Source organism: Pleurodeles waltl, chromosome 11 (assembly GCF_031143425.1).
Source record: "Pleurodeles waltl isolate 20211129_DDA chromosome 11, aPleWal1.hap1.20221129, whole genome shotgun sequence".
NCBI lineage: Eukaryota > Metazoa > Chordata > Amphibia > Caudata > Salamandridae > Pleurodeles > Pleurodeles waltl.
In genome coordinates, this window is record NC_090450.1 from 245,377,066 (window position 1) to 245,404,123 (window position 27,058).

The 27,058-nt window shown below is 43.0% G+C and overlaps 1 protein-coding gene across 5 annotated transcripts in view; it reads right to left on the reverse strand.

The window, feature by feature from the left end:
- The window catches only part of DOCK10 (dedicator of cytokinesis 10), a 1,618,956-nt gene that overhangs the window by 542,910 nt on the left and 1,048,988 nt on the right, over positions 1 to 27,058 (reverse strand). For 3 of the 5 annotated variants that reach the window (XM_069213490.1, XM_069213491.1, XM_069213492.1), the window contains exons 20-23: positions 26,078 to 26,201; positions 24,431 to 24,552; positions 3,004 to 3,090; positions 2,067 to 2,159 (exon numbers count right to left, since the gene is read on the reverse strand). In XM_069213490.1, the coding sequence (XP_069069591.1) occupies positions 2,067 to 2,159; positions 3,004 to 3,090; positions 24,431 to 24,552; positions 26,078 to 26,201 (426 nt within the window). The remainder of the gene's footprint in view (positions 1 to 2,066; positions 2,160 to 3,003; positions 3,091 to 24,430; positions 24,553 to 26,077; positions 26,202 to 27,058) is intronic. The other 2 variants (XM_069213493.1, XM_069213489.1) reach the window with 1 other exon arrangement.

The following is a 27,058-nucleotide window of genomic DNA, read 5'->3' on the forward strand; positions in this document are numbered from 1 at the left end:
AAAGCAAAACACCAACTTTAATTATGAACAATTATACATTTTTTCTAAAAGTATTTTGTACTTTGTAAAAAACAAATCAGTAATTATTGGGTTTCCTCTTAAATGGAAGTAAATTCTGAAGCTTCTAACATACGCTTGAAACATCAGTACATAGGAGAATGGATGATGAAAAACAAGCCACTTCTTGACCGCATTTTAAATGTGTTCCCAAAAACATGGCTGTCCCGGTCAGGAAATTTGTCATAACACCTTGATAACAGTTAATGGCATGCAGCAAGGACACTGTATATATATTCTATCACTTCCAAATGATGCACAATAAACTGTTATACATATGAAAGAAAATGTATAAGTGCACATTAAGGACAACAGGCTGGCTCAAGTTGGTACATGTTTACATCAAATTCAGTGTAGGCCTACGCAACTTGGTGAGATTCTGTATGCCCGTTGATAGTGTACACATGTATCATTGCAACACTTTTACTTTAGGGGATGTTTTTAAATGATCTAGAATAAAAGGCATGAGGACTTGATCTGGATCCATACACAGCAAACTAAAATGTACCTAAATGTGCACCATTGAAAATCATAATGGTGAAAGTTGATTTATATATAAGCAAACAAATATATGTTGGAACAACGCATGCTGGAACCACGCATGGCTGAACAACGTGGTCGGAACAACGACTGCATTGTTACCACTAATGCCTTTACCACAAATGCTTTAACAACGATTTTTCATTGTAAAAACATTCCTAGTAAAGGCATGCATGGAATGGCATGTATGGTTCCAGCATGCGACCTCCCTGACCCCCCACCCCAATAACCTAAACTACCCCAACCCCCACCCTGCCCCTAAATCTACTGCGTCCCCCATCCCCACCCCTAAAACCTAAAACTACCCCAAGTCCCCACACCGCCCCTAAAACTACTGCGACCCCCCTCCCTGCTCCTAAAACCTAAAAGTACCCTGACCCCTCCACCAACAGCCTTAAAACCTAAAACTACCCCAATCCCCACCCGCCCCTAAAACTACTGCAACCCCCACCCCTGCCCCTAAAACCACCCAAACCCCCGCCCACCACTAAAACTACTGCGACCCCCCCACCCATGCCCCTAAAACCTTAAAGTACCCCGAGTCCCCACTCACGCCCCTAAAACCTAAAAGTACCCCGAACCCCCACCCTCGCCCCTAAAACTACCCCAATCCCCCACCCCACCATTAAAACCTAAACTACCCCAACCCTCACCCTGCCCCTAAAACTACCACAACTCCCCACCCCTACCTTTAAAACCTAAAACTACTCCAACCCCCACCCCACCTCTAAAACTACTGCGACCCCCAACCCCTGCCCCTAAAACCTAAAAGTACCCCGACCCCCACCACTAAACCCTAAAACTACCCCAACCGCCATCCTGCCCCTTAAACTAACCTGACCTCCCCCTTCCAGCCCCTGAAACCTAAACTGCCCGACCTCACCGCTAAAACTACCCCGACCGCCCACCCCACCCATACAACCGAAACTACTGCTACCCTCACCCCTGCCTCTAAAACTACGGCAATTCCCACCCCTAAAACTGAAAACTAACCCAACACCCCATCCCCGCCCCTAAAACTACCACCACCCCCACCCGCCCCTAAAACCTAAACTACCCCAACCCCCACCCACCCCTAAAACTATTGTGACCCCCCCCCGCCCCTAAAACCTAAAAGTACCCCACCTCGCCTCTAAAAACTGAAACTACTCGCACCCCGCCCCTCAAACTACCCCCTAACCCTACCCCAGCCCCACCTACCAGACTGTGGCCTCCCCGATACCGAGTCCATTTTCGTCTGCCTTAACCATGCATGTTCGTTGTTCAGACATGCGTGGTTAAAGCAGAGGAAAACAGGGTCGTTGTTCAGGAAAGCGTTGTTCTGCTTTTGTGGACAACGACCCTCGTTGTTCCCGCGTTGCTCTTCAGGCTGCTTCCCTAAGCAAGCTAATAAAAAGGGTATCTGATAGTCATGAGGCACTATAAAATAGCAATAATGTGTAATATTCTGATATTGAATAGAAACTTACCCTACAGGCAGAAACAAAATCCGATGAAGGAGGTTGACTGAGGTATTTTTCTCTTTTTTGGCATTCTTGGAAAAATGTATTTAGATGATGGTCCTAAAATAATAAAAAATATGTGAATGGTGAAGTAGGTAAAACAGATGCTTGAGTGCATTAGAAAGATTTTCCTCTATTGACAGTTCACATTCAACGTGACGCAATGGATCATACATGAGATAAAACATATAACACATGGGAATCTGCAGTCAAAGCCAGTCTGTAATTTCCTCATTAGAGGAGACTTTTGATGTCTCTATTCACCTGCAATAATGAAATGGCATAGATGCTCAAATGTAATAAGTACCAGGAGCGGCTCCTCCACAATGGTGGAGAACCTTCACCCCCCTAGCTAAGAGCCAGAAGCTGTAAAATAAAATACTATTACATTATCATTTTATTTTACAGCTGCTGGCTCAGCCAGCAGCATGTGCAGAGAGGGGCAGGGCTGGGCCACAGAAGGGAGGAGAGGGGAGGGGGGGTGGAGTCTGTGCACCAAGTGTGCATGTGTGTTTGGCCGGCTATCTCAGTAGTCTCTATGAGTACTTGATTGTATAAACTAGCTGACTGCTAGTGTTTTGTTTGGAAGCATGATGAATAAAACTATAAAAGTACGGCAATTTGGTGAATTTCCGAGTCCAGCATACCCATCACTTGAATTCAATTAGAACCAAATATTGCACTGAGATTTTGCTGGAAATTTACAACATGAGAAATTAGTCCTATATATAACTGCTTACAGTTAGAATCTGTATCATACTAATTAGCCCATAGTTATCCTTTTAATTTCTATACCATTACCTATGTTACTGTTACAATTTGACTCTTGAAAAAGCTCAGCCTTCACTGTGATTATTTTTCTAAAACGAAATTTTAAAGTAATCTGTGCGAATGGTTAATTTACCTGAGAATAGACTGTTGATACAACACAGGTAGAAACCTTGAATAGTGATTTTCCTCCATCTACAAATTTGAAGTCACTTCCAGTCTGCTAGAACAAAAACCATATAATAAGACATTTGCATATAATTTATCATTTATAATTAAGAGTAGCACTCAAAATAATTACCTGATGTAAGTACATGCAACATCACTATGCCAGAAGTCTACTTTGAGCGTACTGGGGAAGGTCCCAAGTTGTAGACGCACTTCATGCCTCATACATACCGATTGCACTGTTCTGCTAGCAAAATGTTTGTTTTGCTTCACTAATGCACATTTCAGTGCTGGTATGTTATCCTGGATTGCATGTAAAATACAGAATTATAGATAGGTAACCATAAGTTTGAGGATGCTTTTCAAAGAGGGATTCTGAATAAAATTGATTTCAAATCAAGTATGCAAAGAGAATCACTGAAAACTCCGAAGGTGAAAACATTCCCCTTATTCAGTTACAGGTCTACAATTTTGTATTAAGTATATATACATATATATTACAGCCGTATAGGCCCCTGTAGCAGGCTATACCAGCCATTAAGGGCCCGCTCCAGCATTAAAGGCCCAAGTGAAAGGCGAGGGCCTTTAGCAAGGGAGTAGCTCTTTAATGGCCAGTATAGGCCAGCTACGGTGGGCTTTAAGGCTATTAGAACATTCTGCCTCTAGAGAGCAGAATGATCTAATTAGTAAAACAAAGGCTTAATGGAGCCTGAGGTCGATGAAATCCCCTTGGGCTCTGTGAGGCCTTTGTTCACAGCAAGAGCTCCAAAAGACAAACATTGGAATGTTGCGGCTACAGGCTTTTACTAGCAATTAGAAGTCCAGAGCTGCTCTATTGTCTTTATTGGAGTGCTCAGCATTCCAATACGTAGTGGCGGTCGACACTACGTATAATTAGGTCAGCTGTTCCAGAAGAAAAGTGTTTTTTTGTGTTGCTAATAACTTTGACAGCGTTTGACAAATCTCACAAACCTTTCCCAAATGTTGCTACTTTTTGACTAGTTTGTGCATGGAAAGGTCTGGGGTGATCCATCAATCAGAGGCAGAGAAAAAAGGGGTCCCAAAACGCAAAATCCCCATGAATTTTTCCATAGACTTCTTTAAGATGGGTGTTGAAAAATGGCTCTCACTGAAGGGTCACCCCAAGCTTTTCCCCCAAGTACTTCCAAAAGCAGCAGCCCGCCGGTTTATTTCCCTGATTTCTACTACAGTCTTCCAGAGTGTTCTAAAGAACAACTAGAACTTTAGAGCTCTAACACTCTTAGTTCTGACAAAAGTGTGGCACACCTTTTGCCATCATGATTGAATCATACTGGTAAAACTTAAAACATTTTATTTGGAAAGGAACGAAATGAGGGTCTATTTTGTTTTCAAAACCATGGTGACTACTGTAGAACACAAATTTAAGACACATTTTAAATGAGCTCTTAAATATCCTCCTCTTCTATTTCATTAAAAGTCTTACATGCAAACTGAAACAAGCATGTTCAACAGCAGCAGCACACTGTCTGTGATCGGCAGCACACCACAGTGTTTTAATGAGCATCTAGAGTGCTAACATTCTGAATGCATGCCTAAAGTGTGGCAAATCTGAATGTCACCTTGATGGAATCGATGTGGGAAACTGAAAGCATTTTCTGCTGAGGATACTGCAGTAAATGCAGACATTAGGGAGCTTCATAACAAAAAAGTCTCCCAAGATGGCCACAAGAGGAAAAAAGTGCCCAAATGTAGCACAAATATCACCCAAATGTAGCCCAATTAGTGACAGAATTGTGTAAAACCCTTTATATATAAATTATATATATGTATTTTTTGTGCACTTTTATATAGAGCAGACTTGACTCAAAGATATTGGAGTACATTATATAAGCATAATTTACAATACAAAAGAATACATCCATTTTGGTTTTAGGCATGGGGAGATTAAGGGGATCATTCTGACCCCGGCGGGCGGCGGGAGCCGCCCGCCTGGAGGGAACCGCCAGAATACCGCTTTGCGGTCAAAAGACCGCCGCGGGTATTCTGGATTTCCCACTGGGCTGGCGGGCGACCGCCAAAAGGCCGCCCGCCAGCCCAGTGGGAAACACCCCTCCATGAGGATGCCGGCTCCGAATGGAGCCGGCGGAGTGGAGGATGTGCGACGGGTGCAGTAGCACCCGTCGCGAATTTCAGTGTCTGCTAAGCAGACACTGAAATTCAGGGTGGGGCCCTCTTACGGGGGCCCCTGCAGTGCCCATGCCATTGGCATGGGCACTGCAGGGGCCCCACGACACCCCATACCGCCATCCTGTTCCTGGCGGCCGAAGCCGCCAGGAACAGGATGGTGGTATGGGGGTCAGAATCCCCATGGCGGCGCATGGAGGATTCTACAGGGCAGCGGAAAACCGGCGGGAGACCGCCGGTTTTCCCTTTCTGGCCGCGGCTGAACCGCCGCGGTCAGAATACCCTGGGGAGCACCGCCAGCCTGTTGGCGGTGCTCCCGCTGGCCCCGGCGGTCACGGAATGACCCCCTAAGTGATTTGCCCAGAATCACAGGATGTTGAGCCAGTGCCGAAAGTTGAACCTGGTTTGCCGGTTGCAAAGTGGGCAGCATCCTCTTCCCTGAGTGCAACAAATAATCAAGTGATCAACTGGATAAAAAAAATTAAAGATAGCAAATAATTTTAAATCTCTTTTTCTTATTTTGTAGTTTTTTATTGAGAATCAACACCAAAATACAATTTTCATATGCACCAAATTAGTACCTATAAAACAGATTAATTGCACAATATCAGTACATGTTAATAAAAACATAGAAATGAAGTAATATCATACTTCATTACCACCTAGCATTGCTTAGCACCCAAGACATGGGATTGTCTACCAGCCCTATGAGCTGTTTCGTTGCCCTCTGGTTTCTTCAGAAATTTCTCCCAAATTTTAAAGAATCTCCTAATCCCTCCACATCTCAGCACATACAACCACTCTTGCTCCGTTACTTGTTTCATTTTGGCTATCCATTCGTCTAGGGTCGGGACATACGTAGTACACCAGTTTTAGTAGTAGTAGGAGGCATTGAACTACTGCAGTAGCAATGTCTAATAGCTTTATAAATCTGGGAGCAAGCTTCCCCCGGGTTCATGGCCCAAAACTAATAGCCAGATACAGGGACCTATTTGTATCTGTAAAGCTATTTCTAGGTACGTAAATATCTTGTCCCAGATCTCTTGAATAAGAGTACACCTACCTATAACATATGTCCAATTTGAGTAACCCCGTGTGCTATGGAGGGCAGTGACCGGGCCAATTAGTATTAACCAGCGCTAAGAATTGGGGAGTGCGGTAAAGCAACCATTTACTAACATAAAGCATTCTGCACCAATTGGTTCTTCTCAATACATTGAAATTCAGCCAGTTATTTTTCTCCGAAATTTCTTTTGTTAGTTCTTGCCCATCATATTTCTCCCATTTTCTAATTGCTTTTAGGCTACGATCTGGGCCCTTTAATTCCATGAGCAGCCTTTTCCACTACCTGCTCATCTATCTCCTGCAGCATCTACTAGATCTTTGACTGTATTTTGGCGATCCCACATCTGACCACTATCAAGGCCAGAGAGGAGCTTCAGTATTTCTCTGAAGGACCCTGTAAGCAAAAATTCCCCTTGCACAACTGCCTCTATTTCCGACGGGGTTTTCCATTAATCACCAGCTAGAAAATCCCCACCTTTCCAAAATCTGGCCAACTCCTAATTTGTGATTACACCCTGAACAAGCTGTTTACCGGATTCCGTTATCAATTCAGATAAGGAGGTACAGATATTAATATAAGGTACGGCATATCTCTGATACATATCTAATCTCTTTTTAAAAAACACACCTCCGATCTTATAACATACTTTCATTGGGGATATCACTAGTTTTATTGTATCACATATCCCAGGCTCCCAAAAAATCAATTAATGAAAGTCCTGCTGACATAAGCCACCATTATGCTGAGCGACATTAAATCTAGCTATGTATTGTGCAAAGAAAGCAAAATAAAAATCTTTAACATTGGGGAGTGCCAAGCCTCCCTTCTCCAAATCCGCATATAAAGTGCTTAGTGCGATTTGAGCAGTTTTATTGCACCAAATAAAAGATGTAAACAAGGATTCCAGATTTCTGAATAATAGGGAGGTTAACACACATGGAATGGCTGAAAAAAGGAAATAGAACAACGGCAGAATTGACATTTTAATCAGAGTGACCCTCCCTAAAATAGTTAGGGGGAGTGATTCCCATCGTGCTAGCATGGCCTGAGTTTTGGAAAGCAAGGGAGCAATATTAAGCTCATATAGATCTTCAGTTTTTTAGGAGAATCTAACCCCAAGTCCCTTTTAGGGTAAGAGATCACACAGTGAATCCATTCCGGGAGTAATGTATCCAAGCTACATCCACAGAGAATAATTTCGCTTTTTTTCCTTTTGACCTTATGTCCCCCCATTTGCTCAGACAGAGAGAATATCTCAAAGGCTTTCTCCTGAGAGCTTCTATTATTATCAAGAAACAGAATGATGTCATCCACATACAATTTCATCTTCCCCATCTGCTTAATGGGAGGACAAATCTCTGGATTCTGTCTAATTGCAATGACTAATGGTTCTATAAAAACAGTAAACAATATAGGCGAAAGAGGACATCCCTATCGGTTGCCCCAGCACACTTGAAAATTTTCCACATCTACAGAATTGATTATTATATTAGCTTCCGTGCTCTGATACAACCTTTGCACCAGTCCCGTGATCTGGGAAGAAATGCAAAACTTTGTTCAGATGTCAAATAACGTATCCCAGATCACAAGATAAAAGGCTTTCTGAGAATCCAATAAAAGAATAACAACAGGGATGCTATTCATACAAAAATATTCCAAAGCTTCGGCAAAAAATGCATGCTAGTTGCCAATTAACGACCAGCAATAAAACCGTTCTGGTCGTGATGGATCAGTTTGGCAGCTATTGGATTGATACAGTTAGCCAGGAGCTTCATAGTGATCTTATAAACAGAGTTTGAAAGCATAATTGGACGATATGAATTAGGGTTGTCACTGTCTTTATCTTTTTTGAAAAAGCTGACTACATTTCCTGCCCGTAAAGATATCGGGATGGTGCTCCCGTTTAACATTGTATTGATAACCAGCAAGAAATAGTCTGCTAACATATCAGTGAAGGTTTTCAAAAATTGCACCGGTAAGTCATCAGGGCCATATGCCTTTCCATTCAGGAGGATTTTGATCACCTCCACAAGTTCCAACTTGGTAAAAGGGCAAGAAATGGCTCCCCTAGATTGAGTGGGTATAGTGAGCCTGGTTAAATATTTCCAGAGGGCTTCAGATTCAACCACTTGATTCTGACTATATATTAGTCTATAACGTTCTAGCATATTTTCCCCCAGTTTCTCATGCTCCAAATGTGTTACCCCCGAAATCGGACATTTCAGTGCGTGAATCATGTTCCTAGCAAACTGCTCAGATGCTTACCTTTTTAAACAGCTACCTGTAAAATTACTTTCCTCGTATACTTTTTGCCTGTGAGCCTAATATATCGCCTCAGACCTAATGTAGTACTGATCAGTAAATGCCTGCTTAGCCTAATCTAGTAATTTTTTATTTGTTTTTGAGGGGTGCTTTAAAAATGTATCTGAGCTGTTACAAACAGCCTCTTCTAAAGTCAGATGTTGTTGTCTAAAATTACGCCTATTCACAGCATTCTTTGCAATCACAATCCCTCTTATATATGCTTTCAGTGAATTCCAAACAATTCTGCGAGGGGCCGATCCATGGTTCCTACTGAGAAATTTTCTAATCTCCTCCTCACAAATCTGGACCCAACCTTCCTCTAGAAGATGCTGCTTATTAAAAATCCGCTTCCTAGGTCGGAACATCTCTCACTCCAGTAGTACTTCCACAATAAGGGTTGCATGGTCCAAAAAGCTGTAATAAATCATCCGTTGGCCCTTAAAAGCCAAGGATTTTGTTAACAGGAAAAAATAAATCCGAGATGACCTCCTGAAATGGCTTGGAGAAGTAACTCTACAAGGGTCAGTCAGGGTCAATAACCTTGAATAGATCTGAAAAACATTCGCAACAATGGGTCTTAATTTTTTTTCCCCTTTTACTGAGGAGTCTATATAAGGGTCTTGAAGAAAATTAAAGTCCCCACAATAATAATTTCGCCCGGGCTGCTAAAAGAGATTGAAAGAGCTCCTCTTACAGCCCTGAATCATCCTCCACCGGGGTATAGAATCTTACAAACGGGAGTCGCTTAGAGAACACTAAGCAGCTCACCCAGCACCAATGCCCAATTCTATCACTAGCGAAGTCTAGCACTGGATCCCCTAGCCTTTTAGCCACAAAATTCTGCAGTACTCCTGTGAGCTGCTTGACCCATTGAAAACCCCTTAAGGTCTGCCCAGTCTTTAAACATGGAGAATTCCAGGAGATTGTTAACTGAAATATGGGTCTCTTGTAATAAGATTACTGAAGGATTTTCAGCTTTAACCCACGCTTCTATTGCCCTTCTCATCCTCCTATTGTTTAAGCCGTTAATGTTCCAAGAGACCACCTTTAATATATAGAATCGTTCTGTGGGCTGTTTAGGAGCTCCTGTCATGCTCTGCGGCTGATCGGTGACGGTGTGAGAGAAATGGTGCACAGCTGGTGGAGACATGCTGTAGTCCCGGTTTCCATGTAGCCTGGTTTTCAATTTTAGATTAGTGCCACCACAACGCACAGCAGGGAAGACCCGATGTGAGTCTGGTGAACTTTCTTGGTGTTTGCCGCTATTGCTGGAACTTTCTTGGCTGTATCCTCGGCCATCTGCCTGTGATCCCCCCTCCCCTCCTACTCGATTGTCAGTCTATTAATCAGCGCTGTAATGATACACTGGATTACCTTAGCACAATGACGTTTTTGACCTTTTTTTGGAGCCTGTCCAGGAGAATGTTCTTGACTTAGTTTAAAATATAGTTTATTTATAAGTGGCAGCAGATGCAGATATTGTTTATAAAATTTGTGAGGCCATAACAAGCACGTCATCCAAGGTAATCAAAGCAACGGACTGGCGACGTATGGTAAGTGCCCTCCCCTTTGTTTTCTTTTGGGCACTCAGTGTTGGGATCTCTCGATAAGGATCATTGCTTGTTGTTTTTTTAGGAGGTCAAAAGTGGAGGGGGTAGGCACTAAGATCACGCAACACCACATGTAGCCGGCTCCTTCTTCCCCCGCCCGCAGCAAGGGCGGAAGTAGGCTCTCTTGTTGGGTTGGTGGATGCATTGGTCGGTCATGAAGATGTCCTGTCTAGTTACGGGTGTGGTTTGTGGCTCTCCAATGCATCTTTAGAATGGAAGGGTTGTGGAGTGTTCTTCCCGATACTACAATGGAAAGGATCCCATGGGACCTACAGGTTAAAGGACGTGCCTTTGCTAAATCTGTAAAACCTGCACGTAACTAGAAGGAAAACAAATTCTGCTGATCAAAGGCCTGGCCTGGTTTCGTACCAAGATATGGAATGTATCGAAGTGGTGAAGGATAGTCAGACGGGATGCGAGGTTAGGAATTTGGATGAGGTTACCAGTTTTTCTTAAGGTTTGTCCTACCCTGAGCGAAGCTCTCGGCAAAAACCTGGCTCTAGTTGTATTCAGGAGGATGGGAGTGTACGCTTTCAAACCTACCCGCTATTCACTGCTGCTGGGTTTAAGGAGCTTATAGAACCTTCAAAAAGAATCCAGTCCAGTGAACGGTTAACAGAAAGTAGACAGGATCGACGTAATTTGGTTCCTATTGCATGTAGCTCTTTGCCTAATATCCAATGCTGCTTAGACCTTTTCTTCTCTGCTGGTAGGGCCTTGACTGTGCCCTCCCTGGGTTCGATGGGAAATGGGCTGAAACCGCAGGATTTCAGTATTGTGGACATCTCTTCAGGTGTGGAACTGGGATACCTGCAGCCAAGCCACAAAAGCCAGAATGAGGTGAAAAAGATGAAAATGACGGCACGCCAACAGAGAGTTAGCTTCTTCAAAATTTGAGTGAACTCAAAACTTTAAAATTATCACAAGAAGAGGCAAATCGAAAAAGTGAAGTACAGTTAAATCTTAAAAGCAGTAATATGCAGCAATTGAACACCTGTATTAAGGAGGTAGAGCAGCGGGTCTCAGATATGGAAGATGGGGGGGCCCATCTGGAAACATCAGTCGCTAAATCAGAACTGGTAGGCTTACAGATTCAGATGGACGATACTGAGAATTGATCATGCAGCTCTAATCTAAGATTCACGGGGTGCCGGAAGGTCGTGAAAATGGACAGACGGTAATTAAATTAATTTCAGATCTTATAAGTAGCACGTCCTCCCAGAAGCAGTAAATAGAGATTTGGATCTTACATTAACACAAGCTCATCGAGTCCCAGCAGTTCAACCTCCCATCACAAAATATGCCCGTTCGATACTGGTGAACCCTGGGGACTATTGCATTAAAAAGAGCATTGTATCACAGGCAATTGAAGTAAGGCATATCAGGTTTCCGGTGACTATACATTTAAAATCTTTTCAGATATGTCCGTGCTTGCAGTACGGCGGAGGCATGAATTCAAGGAACTGATCCCTGATTTCCAAAAAGCTGAGGCTCCAGCAGGCCTTGTGCAACAATCAAAATGTAAAGTTTTTATTAAGGGACGTTCAAACTTACAACATACGGCTGATGCAGCCAAAGCCCTCTTGCACTCAATACGGAATGAAAATGGGTGCTTGGGGCAGCCAATATGTAACTATGGTTGTAGGTGGAGTAGGGAGGCTACTGGTAGCCTGCATAATTTAGAGCAACATGATTACATTGTATTTGGATCCTCTCTGATGCTCTAGGTGATGAGGGTGCCATGTCAAGGTGCCCTCTTTGGATCTTCGATGGTAGGGGATGTGGGGGTGGCAGGTTTGGGGGGGTGGTTGGAACAGGGTAATCTGGAGGGGGTGGAGGGCGGTCTTGGAGTCGCCAAGCAGGTGGGCCTCAAGTTCAGGTTAGTCAGGGAGGGAGGGGGGATTGATGGTGCACCAGGTGGAGGAATGGTAGGGGTCGGAACAGCTGTCCTCGGGGAAAAAATGAGATCCTAAAGATGTATCATTCCGGTTTGTGCCGGCATTGGGGAGAATAAGTTGGGGAGTGCAGAATTTCTTGGTGAACTTGCTGAACTCGTTACTATGCAGGTTTTTGATCAATGGTGCGAGACGCATGTGAGACTATACATGGACAGCTTAGGCTTTAGTCACTGGATGGGGAAGGGTGAGGAGAGATGGCAAGTAGACTATTAGCTGGGTAGATGTCTGATTGAATCATCATGTTTGCCCTCTATGTACTTTAAAGCTGAATGGGAGGTGACTGGGTGTGCCCAGGACATGGAATGCACCGGAGGTACTATTTCCCCATGTCTCTTGGTATTGTCCGAATGGGTATGCTATTCAAAATTTGCTCTACATCGCAGTCTCTCTTTACGCATTTTGTATTTTAGGCATACTCTTACATTAAAGAGGTATGCCATAGGACTTATTAATTGAAATGTCTGGATTGAACTATATAATTTAAAAGCTCTTTGTCGCTATTTGAGGACTCAGAAAATGTGTCCCCATTTTAGTTTTTTAGAGCACTAACCATAATTTCAATGAGAAAAACACCCCCATCATTTTCAGAATTTCTAAAGGAAATGCAGTTTTGCTTACATCAATATGACACTAGGAGTGTCACACTTTTATAATAAATATAGAATATTAGCAATCTAATTGTTCATTAAAAAACTGTGGGGAAGCAGAGGTGCAGGGTCATTGACAACCGAGAGCAGTGAGGAGGTGGCAGAGGCAGTAAGTTGACCATACTGGGTAGGTGGGCGGGGGCAGTGGCAGCACAACAGACCTTGAGGGCATGGGAAATGGGGACACGGGTAAGTATTCAACCATGCTGGACAGGCAGACAAGAGAAACTGTGGCAATACAACAGACCACTAAATGCAGAAGGAAGAGGCATTGGCAGTACAACATACATGCCAACACACCTGATTCCAACTGGAGACTACCAATGTTTTTAAGCCACAAAAGGCCTTTATTTTAGCCATCTCCCCCCTAAATTCTCCAACTTATTCAATGTAAATCAATGGGGAAAATAAATTAAGGAGATTTTTTCAAATTCTCCGTCTTACCGATTTCAAAATATTGCCATGTGCAGCATCTTTCCCAGCCTGGAACCCACTGAATAGGTAGCCAAAACACAGAACTATAAATTACAAAACTCTATTCCTCTGGGTGTAGCTGTGAACTACAACATTCTAAACCAAGGGGCAGATTTAAGAGCCCCTAAAACCACCTAAGCGGCGCCATAGCGTCATTTCTTTGATGCTAAAGTGGTATTTTTCCTGCGCCATATTTACAAAGTGGCACAATGCATGTATTATGATTAGAAGCAGGGCCTGGCCTGTGGCCAGTCCTGCAGCCAACTCCTGTAACCACCCAACCCCCTTGCTGCGCATGCCATTTAGCCGTGTGCTGCAGGAGTTGCCTGCAGGGCCTATCTCACTGGGTGTGAGAATACTTGTGAGATGCTGTCTTTGGGTGTGAGTGGGTCTATGTGGGTGTGAGAGTGGTTGTAAGAGGGAGCTTTTCTACTGGTTAGTTAGGAAGTGCTACCTCGTTGGGTGTATGTCCAGTGTGGGGCAGAGGGCACGCATGACCCCCTTCCCAGGCCGATTTTGTTCTCAGAGACCCCATCCCCCAGGGCCCAGCCTTCATTAAATGGAGGGGAGGGTGATGTGGCCTCCCTCCCCTGGCCAATTTCGGCCCAGAAGAACTCATTCCGCGGGGACCAGCCTCAACATTTTTTTTATTTTTGGGGGGAGAGGGGGCTGCACTGCACCATCTCCCCAGAGCCGATCTCAACCCCGGGCACCGCATCCCCCTTGGCCTGACCTTAACATGTTTTTGGGAGGGAAGGAGCGCTGCGTGGCTCGTTGCATCCACTCAGCACCATTGGGACCAGCGGGGGAGCCTGGAGGCCCTTGCTAAACATGCTGCTTGTTTCCTCTGTTTTCCCTGCCCACATCTCTGTTAGCAGGGAAACAGAGGAAGCCGCTGCTTCCAGCAAGCAAGAGCTGTTTGACAGCTCTTGCTTGCTTGAACCGGAGTTTTTGTTGAGCTAACAGGATGGGCCCCTCCCTATATTCTATGTGGTGATTTTAATTTCAATTGCTCTTAGGAGGGACTACAGGATCTACTAGCACCCACGGCTAAGAAATATCAGGGGCGTAAACCTCGGGTATATAAGGCAATGGTCGCCATTCAGAAAGAATTAGGATTAGTGGACGCCTGGGTGAAACTATGTAAGCCAGACCCTGGATATACTTACTATTCGGCCCCCCATGTGAAATTAGCACAACTCGATTATTTTTTGATATCTCCTGTATTATTGAAGCAGGGTAGGATGGAGTCATATCCACGGGCTATATCAGATCATAATCCCCTAGTATTCGATCTGGAATTGGATGGGCTTGAACCAAAAGTTAGGACATGGACATTTGAAAGAAGGCTCCTTAAGGACCCGGAATATTGTGAATATATGAGAAAGTGGATAGTTGAGTTCTTGGGGTTTAATAAGGGATCAGCTCCAGCAGAGATAGTCTGGGATACCTTAAAAGCAGGAATTCAAGGTGAAACTTTGAGTTTCAGTTTTAGAAGGCAGAAAAACTCCCAAGGCAGAATAAAAGACTTCCAAACGAAGCTGAGGGTAGCAGAAAGACAACTGGTTGTTGCTATAGAAACTAGGGTGGGTTTAAAGAGGGCTCAGGAGGAAGTCGCTATAGCTAAAGCAGCAATGAATGAGGCTATGGCTCAAAGAATAGCGGAGAAATATTTAGCGCAGCGCTCACAAGGGTATGAGTATGGAGAAAAATCTGGGCGCTTGCTGGAAATAAGGGCAAGTCAGAAGAGAGCATCCGGGGTCATTAGAGAGATTAGAGACTGGCAAGGACAAATAGTATCTGAAGTAGATGGAATTAGGAAGGTGTTTCACAGATATTATACGGAACTGTATAACGATACATCAGTGTATCCGGAGGGAGAAATGGCGGAATTTTTATACCCTATTAAGGTAGATAAGCTATCCGGGAGCAATAATCGATATATGGGAGAACAGATAGATATTTCGGAAATTGACAAGGCAATGAGTGATCTTGCCTCTGGAAAAGCCACAGGCCCTGACTCGATTCCTTTAGAGTTTTATAAAGTTTTAAAAGTATTATTACTCCCGGTAATGATAGAGCTATTTATCCAGGTACAGAGTGGAGGGGAAGCCCCCCCATCATGGGATATGGCCAACATGGTAATGTTTTTGAAAAAAGGGAAACCCCATTAAATCCGGCCTCATATCGGCCAATTACATTAATTAACAGTGATGTTAAAATATATTCAAAAATATTGGCCGCTCGATTATCTCTGGTGATTAGGAAGCTAGTTTCCCCTAGGCAGCATGGGTTTGTCCCGGGAAGGGATACTACCGATCATATTCAAAGAGTTCTTGCACTCTTTGATGCTACGGAAGTAGCAGAGGAACCCATGGCAGTCGCATTATTAGATGCAGAGAAGGCGTTTGACCGGGTGAACTGGAATTACCTGTGGTATGTAATGGAGTATTATGGGTTAGGGAAGACATTTATTATAGCAGTAAGGGCACTATATAGATCACCGGTAGTGAAAATACAACTAATGGGAGGACAGTCCGAGGGTATCCAGGTCAGGAGAGGCACCAGGCAGGGATGCCCATGTTCTCCGCTCCTGTTTGCTTTATATATAGATCCCTTGCCTAGACAGCTGGAAGAAAACTGCAAGATTCCGCCGATACGCAGGCAGGGATGGGATACAAAAGTCTTAGCATATGCAGATGAGATAGCTATATTAACTCCCACCCCTGATATGGCATTGAGAGAGGTCGAAGAGGTGACGACGAAATGTGGAAGATTTTCAGGGTACCTGTTAAACAGAGCTAAAACGCAGTTACTGGCTAATCAAATACAAGCACTCAGGATACTAGGAGGGTGGACCACGCAGTATATTTAAGTATAAATATTACACCAAGAGTAGGGGAAATTGTTAGTTTGAATCTGGCTCCCATACTTTTGAAAGCCAGAAAAGATATGTGCAGATGGAATAATCTACATCTGACTATTATGGGGAGGTGTAATATGGTGAAAATGATTTTCCTCCCTAAGCTGTTGTATCTGTTTCGTGCTATACCATTGAGTTTCACAAATCTAAGATTCAAGGAGATAGATAGATTGGTTCTGAGATTTATCTGGGCATATGGTAAGTGTAGAAGAGCAAGTAAATTTATGTCTCTTCCTCGAGAAAGGGGGGGGTGGTCCCTACCGAATATAAAATTATACCAAATGGCTGCAGCTTTTCAGTATATGCGTCCATTATGGGGTCCTAAGAGAGAAGGGACCACAGAAGAAGATTGTCCTAAAATATATGAGTTGCAGATAGGAGCAGCAGCCAATGGGTGTTTTGTAACATTTCATGAGCCCGGATATTATAAGAAAGCCCGATTTAAGGTAATGGAAGCGGCCTATAAGTGTTGGCGAATATGGCATAAAAAGAAAGGACTTGGCAGATATAATTATTACACCATGATCGAGAAGAATCCATTGCTCCCCAAAATATTTAAGGATAGGTGTATGGCAAGTTGGGCCTCCCTAGGTATAGCAAGGTTAGGGAATTTTTTTGATAATTCTGGGGCCAAGTCGTTTGGGGATCTATAGGAGCAGTATGGTTTAGAGCGAAGGGACTTCTTTAAATATCTACAGATACGAGATTTTCTCACACGGAAAACAGGGTGTGTGCAGGGATTTAGGAGTAATCAACTGTTGAATGAGATCCTGGCTAACCCCAATATAGCAATCAGATCAATTTACGCGCTATTTCTGGCAGAACAGCCTGATGATTTAGAGAAGAACAAGGAGAGGTGGAGTAAGAAGCTAGTGGACGGGAGTAATAATTTTATAAGGTCACTAGAGCTGGGATACACCATCTTACTCTCCTCGTCCCTGCAAGCACAACATTATAAAACCATATTTGACCTGTATCATACCCCAGCTCACCTTGTCAAATGGGGGAGCTTGTCAGGAATAAACTGTCCAAGATGTGGGACGCATGGAACAGACATCGTACACATGATGGCTACATGTGGGGAACTAATGGCTCTGAGGGAGGGTATTCAATCTGTTTTGAACGGGGTTCTGGGATATGATCTGGCTCTTACTCCAGAGATCATGGTCCTAGGAGTTGCTGGAGAAGTGGGTGGTCCACATCGAGCATTTATCTTTGTGGCTATGGCAGTGTATTGATTATGTATATCATCTGCATGGCTGAATGTACGACCTCCGTCCTGGCAGCAATGGTTGGCTAGATTGCTGTCCTGCTATTATTTGGAGATGGCACTGTACGAACATAAGGGGAAACGTGGTAGGAGGAAAGGGAAGGCAATTTGGGGGTCATTTCAGGACTGGATCCTGGCTCATAATGATTAATATTAATGCTTAAATTGAAACCAGACTATCCCCCCCCCAATTTAATTTAAACATTTGGGAATTCTCTCTTCGTCTGGTTTAGTCGGGCTGTTATGCTTCCCAGTATAAGATTTAGGTGGTGCCTTTCTTCTAATGTTTTTTTTTTTTCTTTCTCTTTGGTTTGGTTTGAATTTCTTTTATGCAGTGTAAAGTGATGTAAGAGTACATTTGCTGTATTATTCCTTTCCAAATAAAAATAAAATAAAAAAGGAACCGGAGTGCCCCCCCTCCAATGTTGTATTTACCCGGGTGAGGTGATGGTCCCTGGGGTCGGGGTCTGCAACAGACTCCCTTCATTCTTACATGTCAGGCCAGGGGAAGTGGCGGTCCCTGGGCCTGCCGGTGGGCACGTGGCACCCACATATAATAAAGTACTAGCCACAGGAAAGTGGCGGTCCCTGGGGCTGAGTGGGCTGCGGGGCCAACCCGCATGCAACTAAAAGTTAGCCCTGGAGAGATGGCTGTCATTGGGGCTGGGTGCACAGTCCACCCGCATGTAATCGAATGTTAGCCCTGAGGAGGTGGTGGTCCCTGGGGATCTGGGAGGGCCGTGCGCCCCCGCATATTATTAAAAATTAGCCCTAGGGAGGTGGCGGTCCCCTGGGCTGCGGGGGTGCACAACCCCCACATTCTTTCCTTTGCCCCAGGAAGGTGGCGGTCCCTAGGGCTGAATGGAGGCCGCACGCCCCGCATATAATAAAGTATTAGCGCCGGTAGGGTGGAGGTCCCTGGGGCCCGAGTGGGTCCCCAGGCCCCCTCCCCCACTTATGTAATTTACTCATTTTGTCCCAGGGAGGTGGTGGTCCCTGAGGCGGGGGCCCCATATACTATTGAAACAAAGTACCCGCGAGGTGGCAGTCACAGGGTATAAATAAGCCCAGGAGGGGGGCTTCATGTGCCTCCAGGACCTGCCCAACCAGGGGGCTTTATTAAAACAAGTGCAGGAGACTGCGCTGGTTTTTTTAGTTTTTTTGCCATGGATTTGTGACCTCATCACAAATTTGCAGGCCAAAAATGTTGAAAAAGTTATTTTTTGCCCTGGGGATGGGGGGGTCCCTCTGTTACCCCAGCACCAGAGCAAAGGGGTCTCAGCCATGGCCCCTTTTCTTCTGAAGCCAAGTCCCAAAATGGCTGCCAACATTTCCTGTTTGAAGTGTTGGCAGCCAATCAGAGCTTTGCATATCGCTGCACGAGCATGTTTTTATTATTTGCAAACCCTTCGCACCGCTAAATATCTATATTTCTTTTTCTTTTAATATGGCAAAAGCTACTGAATAGATTTACACCAAACAACAAAAAGGCTTCCTTCTGGACCAAAAGCTACCTTTCGGCCAGATTTGGTGTAATTCTGTCCAGCAATTTGGGCTGTAGTCATGTTCAAAATCCCTTTAGGAACTAGAATGGGAAACTCACTTTTTTTGACCCACCCTTCTTCTTTGCCCCCGCTTGATGAATCACCCCAAAACTTCCCATGTGCAACAAGATTCTCTGGAACACCTTTTGGGAAATGTTCATGAAGATTCGTCAAACTGCTCCAAAGATACAGGCAAGTCAAAAAATGCTTTTTCTATGGAAACATGGCTCTAACTATAACTACCTACCTGTGACTGCCAGTAGGTAATACACATACACACACATATATATATATATATATATATATATATATATGTATATATATATACACACTAATATATGTATATGTGTGTGTGTATGTTTGTGTGTGTGTGTGTGTGTGTATATATATCTATATATATATATATACATATATATATATAGATATATATATATATATAGATATCTATCTATCTATCTATCTATCTATCTATCTATCTATCTATATATATATATATATATATATATATATATATATATAAAAGTTTACAAATTTTCATAGCAGTAACAAACATTTCAGCCTCATCCTAGTACCTACCAAGAAAGGTGGCAATTTCATTTTCATAAAGTTAGATAAATATGAGAAGTTAACAAATAGATCTTTTGGTCTTTAGGTACAACGTTAGTTTTTGATGATGTCTCAGATGACAATAATCAATGCACAGTTTATAATTTACTCATGTGTAAATAGCCAACTGAGAGCACAGAGCATAGATTATGATCAGGCTTTAGGAACCAGTATTCAGATTTGTTTAACTGAATAATATGCAGAAGCCTGGCGTCCGGTAGCCACTCCATGATCAAGAGAGTCTCCTATGTTGTGGGGGCATTTATTGAATGTGCCTAATTTGACATTGTGTTTTTGTCTTCTGTGCCCATCAAGATATGGCATTACAGACATATTTGTGCTTAATAGCTATTTCCTCTAGCATTGAAAAAATAATGTTTCAGTCTCCTTCATTTAACATTTTCCACCAGCATAACATTGCCAAAAAACACAAAAACTATATCTGGTGCTTCACACAATTATATATATATTGTCAAACTTCACTTATTCTATTGTTTTCTAATTGCTGCTCGAAGGCTGAGTGAGAGGGTCTGAGATAAATATTAATAGACAGACGTGTTGTGAAAGTGAGAAACATCTGCTGGTCAAATGAGATCTAATAATTTGCAGTTTTTCACACAGAACATTGCAAGGATTGCGCTATTTATACTTGAGTTTGTTTATCTTTATTTTGTGAGGCTATTGGAATTAAATACCATTTAAAGTAAGAGAGTTTCTAAAACTGTAAGGGTAAATACGTGACTTACAGCTGTAGGAAAATGTTAAAAAGTAGGGAAAGGGGAAAGACAAAAATAGACATATCAATTACCCCTAAGGGAACAAGTGAAGAATACAAGGGAAGAATATTGTTGCCAGATGTTGGTGGTGGTATTGCGGTCCAGATTGGGTTGATAACTTTTGAAAGTAGGCAGCTTTAGTTTTAACATTCTAATGTTTCATAGCACACCAGATGAACCGCAAGTGTTGTATAATAAACTTGGGTCACTTTTAAAGCAAGATGTATGAAGATTCCTGGAATAAATGCAAGGTAAGGGAACAGTGAAGCATAAACAGCTTTCGGACTGCAGCTAACGAGTTCTAAAGCAAATAATGTTGTGCTTTATTGAATCCCGTGCTTCAATGTACCTGTTCGTCTATGCAAGTCTATTGACTTACTACATGGATTGTGGCCATTAGAACTGACATCCTTGGCGTGGTATTCGCCCAAATGTTTTCCCTTCACTCTTCCTATTTTTCTGAATTCACTTCAGTTGGCATTAAGACCCTGTGCAATTTACCACTGCAAACCAGTGCTAAAGTGCTTCTGCTCACTCCCCAAAACATATTATAATTGGGCTACACCTAATTGGCACATTTAATGTGTTTATAAGACCCTAATTAACTATATGTACCCAGGGCTTGTAAATTAAATGTTAATAGTGGGTCTGCAGCACTCATTGTGCACCCATTATAGTAGCCTTTTAAAACATGTTTCAGGTTTGCCACTGCGAGCCTACAGTGCAGTTTGTTTCATAGGTCATTTTCGACCTTGTAAAATAAACTTTTTGCCATGTCTAAGCCTTCCTTTTTATTACTTACAAGTCATACCTATGGTAGTTTCTCAAGGATCATAGGGCAGGGTGCTTTATGTAGAAAAAGTAAGACATGTGTGTTTTGTTTGTACGTCCTGGCAGTTAAAAGCTCTTTAAGTCATTTTTTCACTGTTGCAATGCCTAGCTCTCACAACGACTAAAACAGGGCTACCTTATTACATTTGATAAGTGGTAACTTGGATTGGAAGTAGATAGGGATATAATGTTTACACTCAACTGAATCATAATTTAAAATCCGATTTAATGGTGAAGTCAGAATTTAAGTTACAATTCTGAAAATACCACTTTTAGAAAGCTGGCATTTTCTTGTCTTAACTATTAGTGCCCTCTGACACTATCCTAGGTCACACGACTAGGAATGGCTTTGCTATTTGTGTTTATGTAGTCCTTCTAGACAGCATCACAAAGGGGCTTAGGTGAGAACAGCATGAGCCATCCTGATGACTAAGGGAGGAACTGTACTCAGCATGATTTACACCTCAAAGGTCTTTACCTCTTACATCCAAAAAGGAATCTGACACCAGCTTTGCCTGCTTTGTAACCATAGACAGTTTGGAGCCTTGACAGGGGAAGGGGAAGAACTTTCCTGAACTAGATGCGGGGTAAAACTGGGCAACACTCACACAAAAGCTGGCAGCAGGTAAATGTTAGACATACGCAGCCACTTATCAGAACCCTCCTGGACGTGTGGACGTTACAGAAGAAGGACTGCTCTCCTTCCAGGGGCCTGCACTGCTGCTTGAGGACTGCCTTGCCGTCTCAGAAGGAAGACTTGACCTGCCTACCTGCGTCCCAGGCTGACCTGAGTGACTCCATGGGTCAGTTGGCCCAGCTCCAGTGTGAGCTACATTACAAGCTCTAGAGGCTTCCCTGCAACTGCCCATTTGACTTGCTGCACTGGACTGTCCCGGACCTGCAACTGGACCTACCTAAGTCTTGCTGGCCTCTGCTAGAATGAGTTTCTGATCCCCAAGAGATGCCTCTGCTGGTCCTGGCCATCAGAGTGCACTCCTCCTGATGTGAGGAGGTGAAATTCTGAAGTTTGTGGTCTTCATGACAGCAAACGAGCCCGTTCGTACCAAGACTCTGACTTTCGAGTTAACGGCCAACGTGAAGCCCTGGTGAAACTGACCCTTCGCACTACAGTGACTGCCAACGACTACCAGCAATGCAAAAGCCGCACTTTGTGCTACTGTGAAGACAGTCCACGGGGACCGCCAACACGTAGCTATAGCAACAACTGTCCGAAACACATGACCAGCTTTTGTGCTAAAGTGAAAACAGCCTGGGACACACTCTTCACCAGTGCTTAATTTGAGCTTGTTGTTTCTGGTGCTGAGCACCGGCACTTATTTTTGAGGGCCGGGTCTTATTCTTCTGCCTCAAGCATTTGCTGTGAGCAAAAGATACTTATGGGCAGACGGAGAAAGAGAAAAATTAAAGAACGCCCCAAAGAGAGAAAGTACAAAGCTGCAAGAGTGAGCTGAAGGAGCGGGAGTGGCTTTACATGGATTGAAGAGGCCCGAGATGGCTTCAGGATTACGCTGCCTCAGTATTCCGTGTTCACACATTTATTGCAGTGGCTGCCTGTTTAAGAGGAGGGCTTTGGGCACCGGCACCTTTTTATTTACAAATTAAGCACTGCTCTTCACGCTACTGTGACAGTTATCTGTGAAGCTTTCCTTTATCCTCCAATATGAAGGAAACTATTTGCACCTGACTTTGAAGTTAAATTTGGAGCAGAAATAAGCTAGTCTCTCTATCTGATCTGTGCTCTATCACAGTCAGCCGGATCTTGTGATTCTGCACTTGTCTAATGCAATCAGATGACCCAGAATCGCGCTATTTTCATTTAAAACTTTTAAACTGAATATCTCCAGTTCTCCTGATTAGATTTTTGTTGGTCTGGTAAAAGTTATTAATTAAAATTTACTCTGTTTTCATAAGTTGGTTTATCATCCTTCCTGGGTTGTGTTTTGTCTTTATCATGGGCTGTGTGCTGCATAAATACTTTACAGGTTGCCTCTAGGTTAACCCTGAGTGCTTTTGTGCCAAGCTACCAAACGGTCAAGCACAGTTTAATTTAGAGGCTTTTGTAGTTCACCCTGATAACGGTTGTGGTTGTTGCCTGAGTGGAGCTTCCACCTCTCAACCAATAACCCAATTTCTTACAGAGGCCAAATGAATACAAGAAAATTGAGGATGTGCAAATTTTAGTTCATAACTCTAATCAATGTTCAACAAAAACGATTGAGTCAAAACTTTTGGATTTATCTGTTCTGCCGACTTTAGGGTGTGGGGACTTTAGGGTGTGCAATCCCGGAAGAAGAAGGAGGATGTCATTTGTCAGACCCCTCCGCTCCCTGCTAAATGAGCGGAATGCAAGGACTCAGAGGCTGTCTTGTCTTATCTGTTCAGCATATCATGGTGACTGGCTGAATTTATGAACATGTGAACTGCAATCGGGAGAAAAATAGGGGTAGGATCAGTGAGTGTGGGGTTACGGTCAGACACCTAGCTAAAAAGAACAAAATATTCTGAAATGTATTTGTTGGTCTTTCACCTACAGGTAAGGGACCTTAAATGAAAATTAATGCTAGTTATTTATCTGTGGGAGATGCACTGATATGCTAGGAAAGCTCAGTTGAGTAATTAGATCACTTGAGATGTCTAAGTGTGTAGATGGATTGCCACTGATTGAATCCTGACTGGTGCAATTGGTATAGTGACATATATTTATGGTGCTAGGAGTACCCAGTTTGTGACAGAAACCAAACTGAGGCCCATATTTATGAGCATTTGGCGCAGGGCAGTGCAGTGCAGCAAGTCACCATGCAGTATAAGATAGGCTGCCACGCTGAGGTGGCCTGTGTGCAGATTGTTTACGACACCCTGAGAGAAACGTGTTGTTTTACACACTTTTATGAATCATTCTCTCTGTATAAAATGTGTGTGCTGTAAAGCGCTCTGACATCCTACACTGGATTGAGGAACGCTATAAAAGCACTTGAATGTGAGAGAAAGGCTATAAATAGATGAGTGGTAAAGGTGGGATCTGTGCAGGAGACTGTTGCAGGTGCGACAACAAAGATTGTCTCACCAAGCACCACCAGCACTAAAGCTGGAACTATAAACACATAATTTACATATGCTCGCATAAGACTCTCAAAACTAGCATAAGAAGAAAAAAATGATTTGCTCATTCGTTCCACATACTGTGAGATTTTAATTTTACCTTTCCAGCTGCAGGATCTTGAAGGCTCAAATATCTGGGAGGAAGAGTGGCAGCTACAGGAACATTGTACTCCTGAGATGTAATTTGACCATCTTTTATGACAGGAAGCCAGGAATATCCAACTGCACTCGGAAAAAACACAGAAGACAATGGTGACAACCAAACTCGTTTTGTAATACATAGCAAAATTCAAGTTGCATTAAACATGGACAAGACAAGAAAAAATGGTGAGAGAGAAGAAATTGGAAAGAGTGGGTGCCTTTGACTATCTAGGGCTAAAACTAGAAGATTCCCATAAATGACACGCCCACTTGCAGAAATCATCGATGTGCATGAAACAAAGGGCGAGTGGTATTGCAAGATTTGCAGCCAGGTCCCCCAGATTTGCCATCACCCCCGCCATAGAAATATACAAATCTCAAGCAAGGGGGGGCTATACGGAGCTGAATTTTGGGGCTACTGTAATCTGGAGGACTTAGAAAAAGTGGAAAACTCCTTCTTAAAGATGTTGTTAAGGGTCCCCACCAGCACTCCAACTTTGCCAATTCGAATGGATCTAAACCGCTTTTCCATTAGCTACATAGCTGCTTTAAGGCCACTTTTCTATTGGATCCGGATTTGGTCATCAGACTCCCTCACCCCTTATAGAATTGGGCAGAGTTATCTGGTGAGCACCCACTCCACTACTAAAATCAAGTAGTGTATTTATGTGGAGCGCACCTTTTCCATCCTTGGGCTTGGGAACTACTGGACAGACCCTTTTTCCATTCCGAAAAATGCCACCCAGATCTTGAAGGACGCTTATTGGCTAAATGTCCAAACATCGTATCTGGCAGTAGCTCTTCTCTCTACCATGAGTGGCAATTTCCTACAAACCAAATGCCATTACGAGTTTGAGCATTATATGGACATAATACTCTCTCCATTTGCACGTGCTTTGCATATCAGATTTGGAATAGGGGCCCTTCCCTTGTGTACTTTAACATATAATTGGCCTAATTCAGTTAACAGGTCCAAGTTATGCCCAATGGGTTGCGGGAATGAAGAATCTATCATCCATGTTCTTTTTCAATGCCCCGCATACACCAAACAAAGGGCTCGCTGGATTATTCCCTTATGTAAATTTATGGGCTTCATGAACTGCCTACCAGCTTTGAGGATACTCAAATCAGATCCATCTGTGCTATTGGCATGTTCAATGGCAAAAAATTTCGAATCCATTTGGAATCTTCGACTTGGAATCTTAAAAGGTAAATTTCCCCCAAGCACATCAGCAGCAGGCAATGTAATCCCATAGTTGGTGCGTCATATTGTACGATTAACAATATATTCCAGACTACGCACCACCGTAAAGTAGCCATTGCAAGCTCCTGATTATACTTGTATATTTATTTAAACCAATACGTATCTTGTTTTGTCTTAAGCTCTTATTGCATTTTAAAGTTATATTCTAAAGTCAACATATTTTATGTTTTATCCCTTTTAAACATTTTGTATTGTGCTTTTATGGTATAGTCTTTACCAAAATAAAGCAGACTGACTGAATAGAAAAAACACCACAAATGAGCAGGAAATCGCTTGCTTAATATTATAAAGTGCTGTGTGTGGTAACTGAAAACAATTTAAATGCAAGTTGTGGCAATGTACCTGGCGTCTCTAGCGCTTCCTTCTTTTTCGAATTCGCTTTGGCATTGATGTCACAGGTAATGTGATAAAAAGAAAACAAAATGTGATGTTTCTCGTGGAGATGGGTGGGAAGCTCAATTTTTACCTGAAAAATATATATGACACCATACATTAGTTAGGTTTATTGAATAAGAATGTGAGGCTGAAATGGGGAGGAACTACTAATACATTGTGTGATTCCATATTTATTTATTAAAGGCTATACTTCAATATAATTTATTGTCAAACAATGGCATATTTGCTGTTAGTCAAAAAGAAGCAACATTTTTTAGACATTGATAGTTCAATCAATTTATTGGTTTCTGCTAAAATAGGCATTTAAAGTCCTGTGCAACATATCTACATAAATATCGTCCATTTATTTAGGTGACTTGTATTGTGCTAAGCCTGTCACCGAAGCGACGCATGCAAGGATTAGCAATTTGATCTAACGTCATGCTGCTCCGAGAGCATTCTACAGCTTATATGAAGCACTATCGTATGAAGGGTAATTGACTGACCCAACCCTTTGGGCCTCATTTACTACCACCCTGCACTGCTGGTGCATCACTTTTTTTGACACACCAACCGCTCAGGCTGCAGGGCTATATCTACAAGGCCACACAAACCCACTTTGTGTGGCTTTACATGGCCTTGTAGATATGGCCCCTTTCACGCATTACTCTGCGTGAAAGGGGAGTTTCAGGGTTGTTGCTGTGGGTGTGCCCACAAAACACCCATGGAATCTGACATATTCACAGATTTACAAGGTTTCATAAAAATGGGAATGCATCAGTTTCCTGCACCACCACAGGAGAGGTGTATGGATGGTGCAACGGGGAGAAATAACATTTTCCCCGGAAAAAGGTCTCTCGTGATTGTTTTTGTGTAGGAAGGTGTTCTTTACTGCACAAAAACAATCATCCCTGCAACGCAGGCATCCTTACACCATTGTGCAAGGGT